Source organism: Balaenoptera borealis, assembly GCF_965194805.1.
Source record: "Balaenoptera borealis genome assembly, contig: HAP1_SCAFFOLD_375, whole genome shotgun sequence".
Classification (NCBI taxonomy): Eukaryota; Metazoa; Chordata; class Mammalia; order Artiodactyla; family Balaenopteridae; genus Balaenoptera; species Balaenoptera borealis.
The window spans coordinates 457,949-474,121 of NW_028123818.1; the positions used below are offsets into that span (position 1 = coordinate 457,949).

Consider the following 16,173-nt stretch of genomic DNA (forward strand, 5'->3'; position numbering starts at 1 on the left):
CTGCCATTCAACAAAGTGTGCTCAGATTCCTCTTTTAAATTGATGAATAATCACAACGGACTGCACAAATCTTAAATATACAGATCAATTAAATGTATATATGTAAGCACCACTCAAATCAAGATGTAGAACATTTCAAGAAGCCCAGAAGTCTCCTTTATGCTAACTACCAGTCTTTACTCTTCCCCCCAAAAAAACCATTTTTCTAAACAGTATCAACATAGATTAGTTTTGACAGTTTTTGAACTTTATATAAAATAAAAGCATACGTTATATACTCTTGAGTACCTGTCTTTTGCTCAGCATTATGTTTTTAAAGTAATCCATGCTCGGGACTTCCCTGGTGGTCCAGTGGTTAAGACTCTGCGCTCCCACTGCAGAGGGGGTGGGTTCAATCCCTGGTTGGGGAACTAAGGTCCTGCATGCGGCAAGGCGTGGCCAAAACAAAACAAAACAAAACAAAAAAAAGTAATTCATGTTCTTGTTCTGTCTATTGCTATGTAACATTGTACTATTGTGTGAATATACCACAGTTTATGTATGTATTCTACTACTGAAGGATATTTGGATTGTGTCTAAAGTGGTGCTATTATGAATAATACCACTATGCATGTTATTGCACACATTTTCTTATGGACATAAGCATTCCTTATACAAAAGTGGAATTGTTAGGTTATAGAAAGGTATTTAGCTTTTTAAAAAATACTACCAATCCAAAAGAACTAAAAGCAGAGTCTTGAACAGATATTTGTACACCCATGTTCATAGCAACATTATTCACAGGAGTCAAAGAGTGGAAGTAACTCAAGTGTCCATGGACAGATGAATGGATAAACAAAATGTGGTACATACATATAATGGAATATTAGTCAGCCTTAAAAATAAATTCTGACATGCTACAACATGGATGAAACTTAAGGATAAAGGTTATTATGCTAAATGAAATGAGCCAGTCACAAATAGACAAATAGTGTATAATTTCACTTACGTGAGGTCACTAGAGTAGTCAGCTTGATAGAGACAGAAAGTAGAACGTTAGTTGCCAGATGCTGGGGGCAGGGAGGGATGGGGAGTTGTTGCCTAATGGATGCAGAGTTTCAGTTTTGCAAGATGAAAAGAGTTCTGGAGATGGGTGGTGGAAATGGTTGCACAACAATGTGAATGTACTTAATACTACTGAACTGTACATTTAAACATGGTTAAGATGGTAAATTTTGTTATGTATATTTTACTATAATTTAAAAAAATTTTAAATACTACCAAAGAGTTTTCAAAAATGATTATAGTAGTTTATATTTCCACTAGCAATGTGTGAGAGTTCCAATTGTTCCACATTCTCACCGAGTTGGTATTATTCATCCATTTAATTTTTAACCATAGTAGTGTATACCAATATTTTGCTGTGGTTCTATTTTGCATTTCCCTAATGACTAATGATGTTGAGCATCCTCTAATAAGTTTATTGCTTATTTGGATACCTTCTTTTGTCAAGTGTCTGTTCAGCTCTTTTGCCCATGTATTTCTGTTGGTTTGTCTTCCTTTTTTCTTTTTGATTTGTAGGAGTTCTTTATACATTCCAAATAAAAGTTTTTTGCCAGATTGATAGATTACAAATATTTTCTCCCACACTGTAGCTTGCCTTTTCACTCACTTAATGGTATCGTTTGATGAACAGTTCCTATGCATATTCTTTTGAATTTCCTAATAGGAAAATATTCTTATATTTGGAGGGAAATTTGATCCCTAGAAAAAACGTTTTAATCTTCAAAGCTGAGATGATGATGATGACGATACAACCTCCTCCCCAAGTCTAATCAAGGAGATATAAGGATTGTGAGCTCAGCACACAGATAAGGGTGGAATTAAGTTCTCATTATAAGTAGCAGACTGAGAAATTGCCTTGGCAGGAACTAATCTTTCATGTGTAACTTGTTTATATATTTTGGCTTCCTTCTTGGCACTGAGAAGAACACTTAAAGGTGCATGACTGTGTCAAACAGTAATAAATTTGATGAAGAGTATTAATAAAGTAACTAATCTTGCCATGTATTACCATTTGGAATTTAAAACTATTCAAGATCATGAAATAACATCCAGGTGTGGGTGTATGTGCAAGAGAAAAAGGGAGAAGGAGCAACTGTCCCTGAAGACAGTACAGAAGGACAAGTTCTAAAAATAATTTGGATGATGCCACAAACACTGAATTAGGTATAAGTTTTCCAACGAGATAGCAATCATTTGGATGTATGTCTCATTGCATTTTAGTCATAAGTACAGTTCGACAAATATCCACTAGGCCCCCTGGACATGGATGAATGGACCTTAGTGCCCTTTGTGAGGAGAGTTCCTTCACCTCTTGCCTACCCCACCACTCAAAAGGCATTTCAGTCCTCAACCAGAAACTGAGTGAAACAACTGCCTGATCCTAAAAGGAACCTAGGCATAGCCCTAGCATCCAAAATGTCACAGTTATTGACTGTTAAAAATTCTAACAGCCATCATGGAAGTTCATGGGTTGATCCAAGTTCAGACTTAAGTTAATAAAAAAAAATTATCTTCCCTTTTTACTTTTTTTTTTGCTCGTATTCATTTAATGAGTGAATTCATAAAATAAGGGTAAAACAGATTGTAATTGTTTTGCATTGTATAGAGAAATGGGACTGTTTAGGCCAAACACAAAAACAAGCATCAGTGAAAAGCCCAGGGATCCTAGTGATCAAGACAAAGCCTACACATACATTGTTAATATGAACAAATGTAAACAACTTTTTCAGCACTTATTGTTTTCCAGGCACTGGGGTAAGTTCTTTACATTAATTATCTCATATTAGCCTTCAACAACACGATGAGTTGAACACTATGATCACCTCCAATTTACAGTTGAAAGAACAGAAATAGACGGAGGTTAAGTAACTTACCTGAATAAGTTACATGGATAGTGTACGGTAGAGCCAGAACTTAAACCTGATGTGTCTCACCTCAGAGCTACAATGCTCTATTGCCTCCACCACTGAAACCTACCTAACCTGAGTACAGGCAAACCTGGGAGATACTGAGGGTTCAGTTCCAGACCACCACAATAAAGCAAAAATCCAATAAAGCAAGTCACAAACTGCACTGTAATCTATTAAGTGTGCAACAGCATTATGTCTAAAAAAAAAAACAATGTTAATTGTTTAACTTTAAACAATTTTAATTTTAAAATACTTTATTGCTAAAAAATGTCAACCATCATCTGAGCCTTCAGCAAGTCACAATCTTTTTGCTGGTGGCAGGTCTTGCCTCTCTGCTGATGGCTGCTGACTGATCGGGATGGTGGTTGCTGAAGGTTGGGATGGCTGTGGCAGTTTCTTAAAATAAGACAACAATGAAGTTTGCCATATCAACTGACTCTTCCTTTCATGAACGTTTTATCTGTAGCACACGGTGCTGTTTGATAGCATTTGACCCACAGTAGGACTTCTTTCAAAATTGGAGTCAGTCCTCTCAAACCCTGCTGCTGCTTTATCAACTAAGTTATGTAATATTCTAACTCCTTTGCCTGTCATTTCAACCACCTTCACAGCATCTTCACCAGGAGTAGACTCCATCTCCAGAACCACTTTCTTTGCTCATCCATAAGAAGCAACTCCTCATCCATTAAAGTTTTATCACAAGAGTGTAGCAATTCAGTCATATCTTCAGGCTCCACTTCTAATTTTAGTTCTCTTGCTATTTCCACAAATCTTCATTCCCTAGTCCAACATGAAAACTCACCCTTCAAAACCAAATTTAGGAGTCACCTTTCTTTACACCTTCCTTAACTTACCAGGTTTCCAAAGTTCTCCGGTTAGGCGTCTAGTATAACATTAATAACATTCCATTTTTTTTGTTGTTGCTCATGAGTCTGTCTCTCTCAACTAAGCTCTAAGTTATTAGTGGGCATAAGTCATCATCTTACTCCTGTCTGTATCTATGGCAACTAGCCTTCTGCCATATACGTAATAGATAGTAACTGTCTACTTAATTGATCTAAATGGAAGTCTATATAGGGGATATAGTCAGATCTATACTCTGATTTTGATTTATCATTCTGCAAGGATTGTATTACTAGTTGATTTTCACCACTGGTGTTATCAGATTCAACCAGGTTATTTTATTATTTTTAAATGTGGTAAAATATGTAATATAAAATTTACCATCTTAACCATTTTTAAGTGCCCAGCTCAGTAGTGTTAAGTATATTCACGTTGTCATGCAACCAATGTCCAGAAATTTTTATCTTGCGAAACTGAAATTTTATGCCCATTAAAAAACAACTCCCCATTCCCCCCTCCCCCCAGCCCCTGGCCACCACCATTCTATTTTCTGTTTCAATGAATTTGACTACTTTAGATTCCTCATATAAGTGGAACCATACAACATTTGTCTTTTTGTGACTCCACCAGTTGATTTTTAAACTCCAAAAATGTTACATTACCAATGGGCATCAGAAGAGTAAAACTTTAAAGTGGAAGTAATCGCATTTTAATTATTTGTTCACTCACAGAGGGGTTTGTCCTATCAGGACATCTCCAAGCTTATCAGAATTCTCTATTTCCTGTATTTGAAAAGAGCTAATGTGCATTCTCTTATTGTACAAGTTTCCAGATCCCTTGGAGAAAAGACAAGATAGCAGTTGGCATAGGCTAGGAGAAAAAATTCCAGTTAAGGTCTGTAAGCTCTTTAGTGTGTGCTATACAGTGGGAAAAAATAAACAAGTGTCAGAAAAGACAGTAAGCAAATTAAAGAAATACCAGAAACATGACAGCAACCAGTCTAGGGGAAAATGGTATCTGTTTCATTCACTCTCAACAAATTTTTGGATTAACTAAAAGTTAAACTTCCGACTTGTCTAGAGTTGTCCTGGGGGAAAAGAATAACAATGGGAAATTTGTGATGTTGAAATGTTCAGAATTTAATGCCATAAATGACAATCTGTACACAATATCAAATCATCTAAATTAAAATGACAAATTCAAGCCATCTTCCAAATGTTGTCTAATTTTTTTTTTTTGTATTGCTCAAGTCTCATCTTGTTCACAATAAAATCCAAAGTCCTTATGATGGCCTGCAAGGCTCTATGTGACCAGGTTCCTGTTAACCCGCTGACCTCATTTCCTATCATTCATTTCTTCATTCACTGTTCAGCCTCCTCTAGCCACAGTGACATTTATGCTGTTTCTTAAACACTCTAGATAAACCTCAGGGCCTGTCCCTTTGTCTACCTGGAAAGCTTTACCCCAAGGCATTCTCATGGCTTACCCCATTACTTCGTTCAGGTCTTTACTCAATGTCCCTTCCTCAAAGAGTTTCCCCAGACCACCTTTTACAAAATAGTACCCTATCTCTGTCACTTTCTATCCCCTTACTTGATTTTATTTTTCTTCATAGAATCTATCATTATCTGGTACATTTCAATATTTTTTTTTTGTCTGTCGCCCCTTACTAGAATGAAAACTCTATGAGGTCCATTAGACTTGTCTAATTTGTTTATGCTAGATCTCTAACACCTAGCATAGTGCCTGACACATAGGAGATATTATTCACCGAACTGATAAAGTTCCATTTGCCAAGTCATTATGCAGTAGGTAGAAACTCAGTCTCCATACTGTAGGTAAATAAACATTAGATTCTGTCCTCTAATTAGCTAAAAATACAAAATCTCTATGACCTTTACTTATTTGAATTCAGGTGTTCTCCAAGTATAGTTCCTGAACCAACAACTTCTGCAGCATCGGGGAACTTGTTAGTAGTTCCCAAATGAATCAGAAATTCTGGGGCTGGTGCTCAGCGATCTGTATTTTAGCAAGCCCTCCAGGTAATGCTTAGGGAACTATCAGTCTAATCCAAGTCCTTTTGCACAAGTGAAATCTCTAAGGGTATGCTAGAAAGAAGTTTTCTTAAAGGTGAAAAATGAAAAAGAATAAATGTATAAAATCTAAGTCCAGAAAAGGCAAGAATAGAAAGATAGGTGCTGCCTTTTCTAGAGTTTGTTTTATTTAATGTTAGCAGAGCATTTTTTTTTTTTTTTTTTTGCATGCCCTATTAGATCTGGGTCAACATAGCTTTCTGTGGATGCCATTTAAAAGGACCCTTATACCTGCCTCCTTAGAATGAACCTAAGTATTTACTGTTGAGGCTAAATTTGTGCCTTCTCTTCGTAGATGTATAAAACCTCTTGATTTTAATTGATTTTGTTTTCTTCAGAAACATTAAAAATATTTCACGGATATATCCCTGTATTCTGGATAATGACGTGTGAGTTCAGTGGTCACCATTTTCAAAATGATACATTGCAACTTGATAAGTACTGAATGTAAAAGCCAAGATCTCATTAAACAAAACTGGAAATAGAAATGACAGGCATCCTGAATGGGGGTGCATATCTACATCAGTGACCATTCCAGTAGGAAAAAGTGCCAACATCCTTGAAACCTCTCCCTTTGGTTTTGACTTTTTTTTCAGGATTATTAAGACATTTGAATAAAATAAAGCTTGAAAGAACTTTAAAAAGTATAAAGCACTATACAAGTAAAACTAATCCAAATAATAGCTAACCATTAATTGGACTCCTTTCTGTGCTAGGCTCTATGCAAAGCATTTTACATACATTATCACAATCTCTCAGCAATTCTTCAAGGTAGGTAGTATTACCTTCATTTTACAAATGAGGTTACTTAACCTGCCCAAGGCCATATAATTAAGAAATAGTACAGGTGAGATACGAACCAAGATCTGTCATATTTAAAATCCTATGCTGCTAACCTCTACACTCATTGACTCAGTGCCACTTTCACTGCATCTATAACTATATCCACATGCATATATTTAGATAAATTTCAAATATAGCACATTCTCATTGTAGAAATTAAAACATAAAAGATGTATTTAAAACAAAGAGTTAAACTCCCCTTTGCCATAATCCAACTGCAACTCCACTTTTATTTATATTTGAAATGGGCAAAATTCTGTTTGCCTCAACAGGAATATTTTCCTACTGAAAGTGAAGCAGAAATGTTCTGAAAATATCTATTTTAATAGCTCCCCTGGAAATAAAGCGGTCTGTTTTAATTACAATAAATGGATTAGTTATTGCATTTCTTAACCATGATTCAGTGAAGTGCACTTCAATTTTTATTTTTTTATTTTTTTTTAAGTTTTCATCTGTTTATTCAAACAAGATGTGTCTAGGAGTTTAAAATACGCTGGACACCATTATCCTTTGTGAGTAATGCAGAGAGCCATTTAAAACGAAATCAACTTCACCATATTTTGTAACACTGGTCTATTAAGAGTGAATCCCTACGTATTCCTAGACTGTAAACAATGGGAACTGAAGTCTCAGAGGGAACACATTAGGGATCATACATAATAGACAAAATCCTTAAATTGTCTTATTCGCTTTATACAATCAATGCATACTTAAGCAAAACTGAATTCCTTATTAAGCAAACATTTTTGCATAAGCTGCCTTCTCTTTATCTTTCTGTGCCTTTATCTTTTGCTTGACTCTCAGCAATTCTGCCTGGATAGCTTTATCCTCTGGTGCAATCTCCTGAGCTTTCTTAAGATCAGCCAATGCTCGATCGTATTCTTTTAGTCCTTGCCATCCTTGGGCTCTACGGTACAGTGCTTTGGTATTTGCTGGATCTATTTCAAGGGCCTCCAAACAACTGTCGACTGCTCCCTGCCAATCAGACATCTTCAGTTTCCAAGCGCCGATATTCAGCCCGCAGCTCAAAGTGACTGGCTGCAGCTTTGCTCCACTTGCGTTCTCAGTAGCAGCCTTCGAGCCTTCCGCATACCTTAAAACTTTTGTGTATTTTTTAATGGCCATCTCCCGGTTCTGGGATTTGAAAAAAGTATTTCCAATGTTTTTTAAGTCTTCCGTTATTAGTAAAATTTTATCTACATCTTTTAAATCTATGTCTGCATCCTCTGGGAAGTCTGGATGACTGTCACCAGATCCATCCTTTGGGAATATTCCCCAATCATCCCCTTCCTTCAGTTCTCCGCATTCTGCAATAACGTACAATTTGGCAGGTTTCTCACCTTTCACCTCCACATTTTCCAGAATCCTTGCCACACCCATTCCTTTAATCACTTGGCCAAACACCACGTGTTTCCCATCCAAGTGAGGAGTCGGAACCGTCGTGATGAAGAACTGCAGTAATCCCTCCTTATCATGAAGTCCATTCTTATAACTTGAATGATGCAACATACCCCGATGGGGACATCTTGGAACAATGAAGATAAGAAGGCACAGGCACCACTAATGTCCTTTAGGAGCCTGGACATTAACCAGATCTGCTAGTCTGCAAATCCCCTGACATCCCGGACATTAGCGATGGTTTTGCTGCTCTTATAATGGAAATTTTCATCTTCAAATTTTTCACCATAAATATTTTCTCCACCTGTCCCATTCTGATTTGAGAAGTTTCCACCCTGAATCATGAATTTCTTAATAATTCGATGGAAAGGGCATCCTTTGAAATGGAGAGGTTTCCCAGTGGTGGGTCCAATGCCTTTCTCTCCTGTACACAATATATGAAATTTTTCTGCAGCTTTGGGTACAATATCTGCAAACAATTCCAAGGCAATTCGACCAACTCGCTCCCCTCCGATGTCCACGTCGAAGAAGACTCGGGGGTTACTGGGGCTGGAGGGCTTAGCCTGGGGGGACGGGTGCGACATTGTGGCCCGCAGACGCGTTCGCGAGAGCCTGGGAACACCCCGTGGCCGCCGCGCAGCCCGAACCCCCAAGTCGCTCCGTCTGCGAAGAACTGCAGCGCTGGCGAGCCGCTTCCGACAGGGGTCCGGAATCCGCGGCCCAATTTCTGGCGTCACCTCCCGACTTCCGCCGCCGCCGCCTCCGGCCCACTTCAATTTTTAAAGCAAACATTTGGACTATTAAGATAGTACCAACTAACCTTGCTACTTGCAAAGCAAATGCTTTAGTTAGTTGAGCTGTCAATGTGGACACGTCCCAACATCTCTGTCTTCCCATTCAGCTACGATTCCTCCTCTATCAGCTCTATCATGTGATAAATTAGTCAGAAGCCTGGCAGTCCATCCAGATTTGCTTCATTCTCCAGCAGGGCAGGTGTATTTAACAAGTCTTTGGCAGGAGCACAGATTTTTTTTTTTTTTTCCGGCCTGCTGAAAAAGATTCTCCAGTTGTCTTTAATGAATGCTGGCTTGATCCTAAGTTGGAGAATTCTCATGGTATCTCAAAGTACCACATGTCAACCTGAACAATCCATTTCCATACCCACTACACTGATATTGCCCACTTGGACTTACAGTAACATAGCAGAGAATGAATTGGGTGAAACCTTGCCTGTTTTCTCCTCCATTCTTTTTGGCAATTCCTGTTCAGTAAGTTCCAAGCTGGCTCAGTGATATTTATTTATTCTTTGATGCTTTTGTCTGCCAGTTAGAAGAGAAAGGTAGCATGCTGTGACCATCAACTTTTCCCTGCAATCAGCACAAGGCACTACAGTAAGTGACTGCCTCAGCTCCCAAATGCTGAACCTTCACTCACTTTCAGTGCCCAGCTTCCAAAATGTTGGCTCCAAAACCCAATATGCTCTTATTGAGTCATCCTGTTGCGAGGCTATTCAGAGCTTCTGGATGATCCCATTTTGATCCTTCTTTGTCCATAAGCAATAGGACTCTGACTAAATCTTGGCAGAGTTGTTATTCTGGCTGAAGATCACCTGAGCACATATTCAACTGTTCATGCCATTTGCTCAGGCTACATCGGGACTGCTCTATTCCAATGTGAAGAGAAGCAGTCCCAGAATCCTAGGATTAAAACCAAACAGCCTGAGTCTTAGTAAGGGAGTTAAAGACAGCCTTATCTTACAGCCCCCTCCGCCACCAAGATTTCTACAGATATTTAAGACAGAAAGGACTTCTTAGTACAAATAGAGAAAGGGAGATACTTATACCACGCTTGCTAGGTAGTCCATTAACAAATAAGAGCAAAAGCGTGCAGATCAATTTCCTAAGAAGGACAGAATTTTTAGACTCAAGAGCATAGGTGGAAGGCTGACAGAGGTGCTCCATCCACTAGGCTTTCTACTGATTCATCACCCCCTTAGTTTCTCCCCACTCCCACCCTGATACTTTCCAGTGATAGACACTCTCCCCTGTGCACTTCAAAATTGCTATATCCATCTGGAGGAATCCAGATCCAAACATTAGTTGAAATTCCACTAGGTATACATATGTAATGTGCTACAATAGAATGGATGGAATAAGATAGATGTCAGAGATGATATTTGGATAAAGACTTTGAATCTGTGTAAAATATTAAATAATCATATTTCCACAAGATAAAACTGAAGGGGACGCAGGTGGCTTCAGCATATCAGACATACACAGATGCTCCAAACATGAGAAGAAAAAAACAACTCCCCTCTCACAAACAAAGCAAGACTTTCTTGACCACATTTGTGAGCTGGTCAGGGAGAAGTAATGAAAATTGCATAAAGGTTAATGGTTAATGGAGCACCAGCCAGGGAGTCCCAAGGAGCCTGCCACTCAAGGTTTAGGGAAAGGTGCCATATGTATTCAAGTGCTGGCTCAGCTGTGAGCACCTGCCACAATTCTGCTTTTATAGGACACGAACTGTAAGACAAGACTGAGGTGAGGAAAATCCCAGCGTCAGTGGTCAGGAAGTTAGCAATGCATGGTGGCCTTGAGAAAGTGAACTGTCTCTATTGCTATTCCTTGATATAACAGGATAGGCAAGGAGAAAGGTGGAAAAACTCCTTGTTTCAAAAAGATACTCTTTACATGCAGGACAAGGTGCCTCACTGATACCATAAGCAAAAAGACCTGTGAGTACAAAGGAACTTTGTTGTTAGACATTACCCCAGGCCTGGCTGTCTGCCGGTATCAGCAAAGTGAAGTATAGGTGTGGTCTGTTAAGTTGGGAGAAGACAGAAAGGACAAGGAGGAAAAGAAAAACAACAGTTACAGAAGAATGACCATTTGTTCCACTACTGACTTGGACAGGAAAGAAAGATACCGAGCAGCCATATTCTACAAGACATATGGCTTTGGGCAAGGCTTTAACTCCTCTGAGCCTCAGTTTCTCATGAAATAAGGAGAGATTCTCTCAACCTACGCAAATAGTACTTTTAGAATGATCATTTACCGTCCTCTGTGAAAACACTGCCCCTGCAAATGTAAAGTACGTTTGTTCTTTCTGAAATCCATAAAGTCATACTTCCAACTATTTCTGTAAATAGAAGGGAAGGAAGCAGATCATTCTGATGTAGATCTTCCCTCCTCCCCACACCCTCTACACATACACAGACACACACACAGAACTATGCCCGGGGTGGAAGTAGTTACTGGATACACAAACCACAAACTTTGCAGAGGCATACAGTGCTCAAGTATGGTTCTGGCACCTTCTATTTATGTGCTATCTTTTACTTTTTGTGCTATGTTTGTATCATGACTGAGAGCAGTCTAGAGGCTACTGGGAAGTAATTGGAGGTGTTTGGGTCATTTACTTGGAAAGCATGGCTACAACAGAGACCCAAGAGAGAAAAATTAAAAGATGGAAACGTAATTCCTGGAGAAAGAAATATTTTCACAATGATATAAGCAAGATTCCAGCTGGACCCTTGCTTCCCTGCTCTGCACCCCATTTCTCTTTTCCTAATGTCATGTATACTTCTCACATCTGTGCAAGAGCTGGACAGAGGGTCAAGAAAGCCTACCTGCACACTTGCTGAGGAGTCACTGGGCCAAATTCTCACACGACTGACACATTCCTTTTTCTTGCAAAAAATGTAAATGATTGCAAGTGATAGAGGTAGTAGTATTAACAAAATTATGCTTTAAGTAAATTATTTAGAACCTTCAGCAACTTAAAAATTATTGGTAACAAATGACTTGTAATGCATTTCACAAATGCAGTATATTATGATACAGTCTTTGAACATGGTGACCAGTTTGTGGGCATCCTGTCTGTATCACATATTTTAACATGATAACATACACTTCATGTCCCCAATATGTATGTGAGCTACTTGAGGTCAATATTCACATTATCCATTTTTGTATTGTCCTCAGTGTCTAGCATAGTGTTGTATACAAAGTACGTAGCCAATCAGTATTTATTTCATCCCTCTTCTACAGCTGAGTAGGTTGGGCAATAGAAACTAATGGAAACTGTGTCTGAAGACCTTACACTGTGAAAGTTTGATTGCTTACATCCTGGTGACCATCCTCTAAGGCAGAGCAGAGAATACGGACAAGTGGAAAGCAATTGTAAATGTATCAGAAATAAAATCATTTTCTTTGAAATAAATGCTTTTTCTGTAAAGTTTTCACCACTTGGTAGTCTCGGGAACATTCTTCTATATAAGTTGGAGCTACAACACATTATGATTGTAGCCTCCAAGTTGTGTAGGTGACTTTTATTATTCTACCCTGAAGAGTAGCTATTACATTAGTAGGTTTAAAATGGAGTTTTGAATTTTCTTAAGAGTAATAATACTGTAAATGCTGCACAAAATTAGCTAATTAAAAAAAAAAACCCAAAAACCCAGTGCAGCTCTACAGATGAGCTTATCTCTAGGTCCTCAGCAGGATGTCTATTTAAGATAATGTCTATTTAAGATATTTTCCATCAGTGAAAGTATAAATTGATTTCATAATTATTAGTTTAAGTTCCTCTTGGGGGATAGTTATAACTCTGAAGGTTAAAAAAGAGTCTATTTCTAAAAATGCTTTCCTTTTCCATTTTAGAAATAATTCTAACACTAGCCATCAGGTTTCAGAAAGAAATGATTTTTTAGAAGCATTTACATATGTGTAACAATGTAAATATTTTTCATTAATTTAACACAAATTGTTTACCACAGCTGGAGAGTCATGGGCAAAAACAATCAAAGAAACTCTCTTGGAAAATTTCCTTCACATTTCAGTTATTCTGTATCCATCTTGAGATACTAAGGGCAGGCATGGAAAGAGGAGATGGTTAAGAGTGTAGATTGCTGACATTAACAGGAGACTTCCAATCAAAACAGACACCAATATGAGCTGATAACTGAGGTTAAACTGTTACATATGTATTACCTCTTTTGTTAGCGTCTGGGGGAGGGGCTTGGATAAACACACTTCTATGAGACCTAGTTCTTCAGAGGTGAAAATGGAAACAAAGCAACTCAACTTGATTTATGTTCCTCAAAGCCACTGTGGGAGAATAATTTATCTGGTATTGACCAATTAATTGCTAGATAATGATTGTTTCATTATTTCAAGTGTAACTCACAGGGGTTAATGGAGATTATCTGTTTTTCAACCACCGGTTTTTAGATAACAGACACCAATACCTCATTAGCATTAAACTAATTCGACATCCCCTAGAAATTATTTATTTCCTTCCAACGCTTGAAAACCTACTCTATATAGGCACTATGGGAAGCACTGGGGATACCCTCTCCCTCCATATAAGTGACAGTGAAACTACATTGGGAGGAAGTGAGAGAAAAAACGGCAGAAGAAGGAACATATTACAATAAGTCCAAGACCAATTATTAATATGAAATTGAATCAGTAATCAAAAAACTCCCAACAAACAAAAGTGCAGGACCAGAAAGCCTCTTTGTTGAATTTTACCAAACGTTTAAAGAAGCCTTAATATTTATCCTTCTCAAACTATTCCAAAAAATTGAAGAGGAAGGAAGGCTTCCAAACTCATTCTATGAAGCCAGCATTACCCTGATACTAAAACCAGACACAGATACACAAAAAAAGAAAATTACAGGCCAAGATTCCTGGAGATAGATGCAAAAATCTCAACAGAATATTGACAAACCAAATTCAAGAATACACTAAAATGATCAGACATCTTGATCAAGTAGAATTTTTCCCAAGGATGAGAGGATGGTTCAATATCCACAAATCAGTCAATGTGATACACCACATTAACAAAATGGATAAAAATCATATGATCATCTCAATAGATCCAGAAAAGCATTTGACAAAATTCAACATCCATTAGCAATAAAAACTCTCAACAAAGTGGGTACATACCTCAACATAATGAAGGCCATATATGATATACCTACAGCCAACATCATACTCAATGGTGGAAAGCTGAAAGCATTTCCTCTAAGATCAGGAACAAGACAAGGATGCCCACTCTCATCACTTTTATTCAACATAGTATCAGAAGTCCTAGCCACAGCAGTAAGAGAAGAAAAAGAAATAAAAGGAATCCAAATTGGAAAGAAAGAAATAAAACTGACACTATTTGCAGATGACGTGATATTATATATAGAAACCCTATGAACTCAACCAAAAAATGATTAGAACTAATAAATGAATTCAGTAAAGTTTCAGGATACAAAATTAATATACAGAAATATGTAGTGTTTCTATACACTAATAACAATCTATCAGAATGAGGAATTAAGAAAACAATCCCATTTACAATTGTTTCAAAAAGAATACAATACCTAGGAGTAAATTTAACCAAAGAGGTGAGAGTTCTGTAGTCTGAAAACTATAAGACATCAATGAAAGAATTGGAGATGACATAATGGAAAGATATATCATGTTCATGAATTGGAAGAATTAATATTGTTAAAATGTCCATCCTATCCAAAGCAATCTATAATTCAAAGCAATTCCTATCAAAATACCAATGGCATTTTTCACATAACTATAACAAGTAATCCTAAAATTTGTATGGAACCACAAAACATCCTAAATAGCCAAAGCAATCTTGAGAAAGAAGAACAAAGGTGGTGGTATCACACTCCTTGATTTCAAGCTATACTACAAAACCATAATAATCAAAAAAGGTATGGTACTGGCACAAAAACAGATGTATAGATCAATGGAACAAAATAGAAAGTTCAGAAATAAACCCATGCTTATATGGTCAATTAATCTTTGACAAAGGAGGCAAGAATATACAATAGGGAAAAGACAGCCTCTTTAGTAAATGGTGTTGGAAAAACTGGACAGCTACATGCAAGAGAATCAGACTGGACTATTTTCTTACACCTTATAAAAATAAACTCAAAATGGACTAAAGAATTACATGTAAGATCCAAAACCCTAAAACTCCTAGGAAAAAACATAGGCAGTATGACCTTTGACATTAATGTTAGCAATTTTTTTTTTGATTTGTCACCTGAGGCAAGGGCAACAAAAGCAAAAATAAACAAATGGAACTACAACAAACTAGAAATCTTTTGCACAGTGAAGAAAACCATCAATAAACCAAAAGGTAACCTACTGAATGAGAGAAAATATTTGCTAATGATATATCTGATAAGGGGCTAATATCCAAGTTATATAAAGAAATCACACAACTCAATATCCAAAAAACAAACAATCCAAGTAAAAAATGAGCAGAAGACCTGAGTAGACATTTCTCCAAAGAAGACATGCTGATGGCCAACAGACACATGAAACAATGATCAACATCACTAATCATCAGGGAAATGCAAATCAAAACCACAGTGAGATGTTGCCTCACAAGTGTCAGAATGGCTATTATCAAAAAGACAACAAAAAACAAGTGTTGGCAAGGATGTGGAGAAAAGAAATCCCTTGTGCACTGTTGGTGGGAATGTAAGTTGGTGTAGCCACTATGGAAAACAGTATGGAGGTTTCTCAAAAAATTAAAAATAGAACTACCATATGATCCAGCAATTCCACTTCTGGATATTTCCCAAAAATATAAAAACAGTAATTTGAAAAGATATATGCACCCCTACATTCATTGCAGCATTATTTATAATAGCCATGATATGGAAGCAATCTAAATGTCCATCACTAGATGAATGGATAAAGAAGATGTGGTATATTTTCTCTCTCTCTCTCTCTCTCTTTCTCTCTCTCTCTCTCTCTCTGTCTCTCTCTGTCTGTCTGTCTCTCTCTCTCTCTCTCTCTCTCTCTCTCTATATATATATATATATATATATATATATACACACATATATATATCTCTCATGGGGCATGGGTATGAATTCATTGCAGAGCAAACCGATAAGATTAACCTCAAAGAGTCATAGCCTGAACTGATACATTGTTTTTAAGTAATAAAGGAGCTGGAATCACTGACTAGAACAGAATGAGAGACCTGACCTTTCCCATGGTAATATATAA

At 37.4% G+C, this 16,173-nt stretch overlaps 2 protein-coding genes across 3 annotated transcripts in view; both read right to left on the bottom strand.

Moving 5' to 3' along the window:
* LOC309621385 (uncharacterized protein) overlaps positions 1-16,173 on the bottom strand; it is a 255,120-nt gene that overhangs the window by 23,185 nt on the left and 215,762 nt on the right. The gene's annotated exons all lie outside the window — the stretch shown is intronic.
* Positions 626-14,659, bottom strand: LOC309621386 (peptidyl-prolyl cis-trans isomerase D-like). Its single transcript, XM_082408897.1, has 2 exons — positions 8,362-14,659; positions 626-8,218 (listed from the first exon to the last, which is right to left on the bottom strand). The coding sequence occupies exons 1-2, from the start codon at positions 8,713-8,715 to the stop codon at positions 7,466-7,468; spliced, it is 1,107 nt and encodes a 368-aa protein (XP_082265023.1). The 5' UTR covers positions 8,716-14,659; the 3' UTR covers positions 626-7,465.

Coding starts and splice junctions, on each gene's coding strand:
- LOC309621386 (XM_082408897.1), bottom strand. CDS start 8,715: ATGTCGCACCCGTCCCCCCAGGCTAAGCCCTCCAGCCCCAGTAACCCC. Junction 8,219..8,361: donor GCAGCAAAACCATCGCTAAT/GTCCGGGATGTC, acceptor TCAAGTTATAAG/AATGGACTTCATGATAAGGA.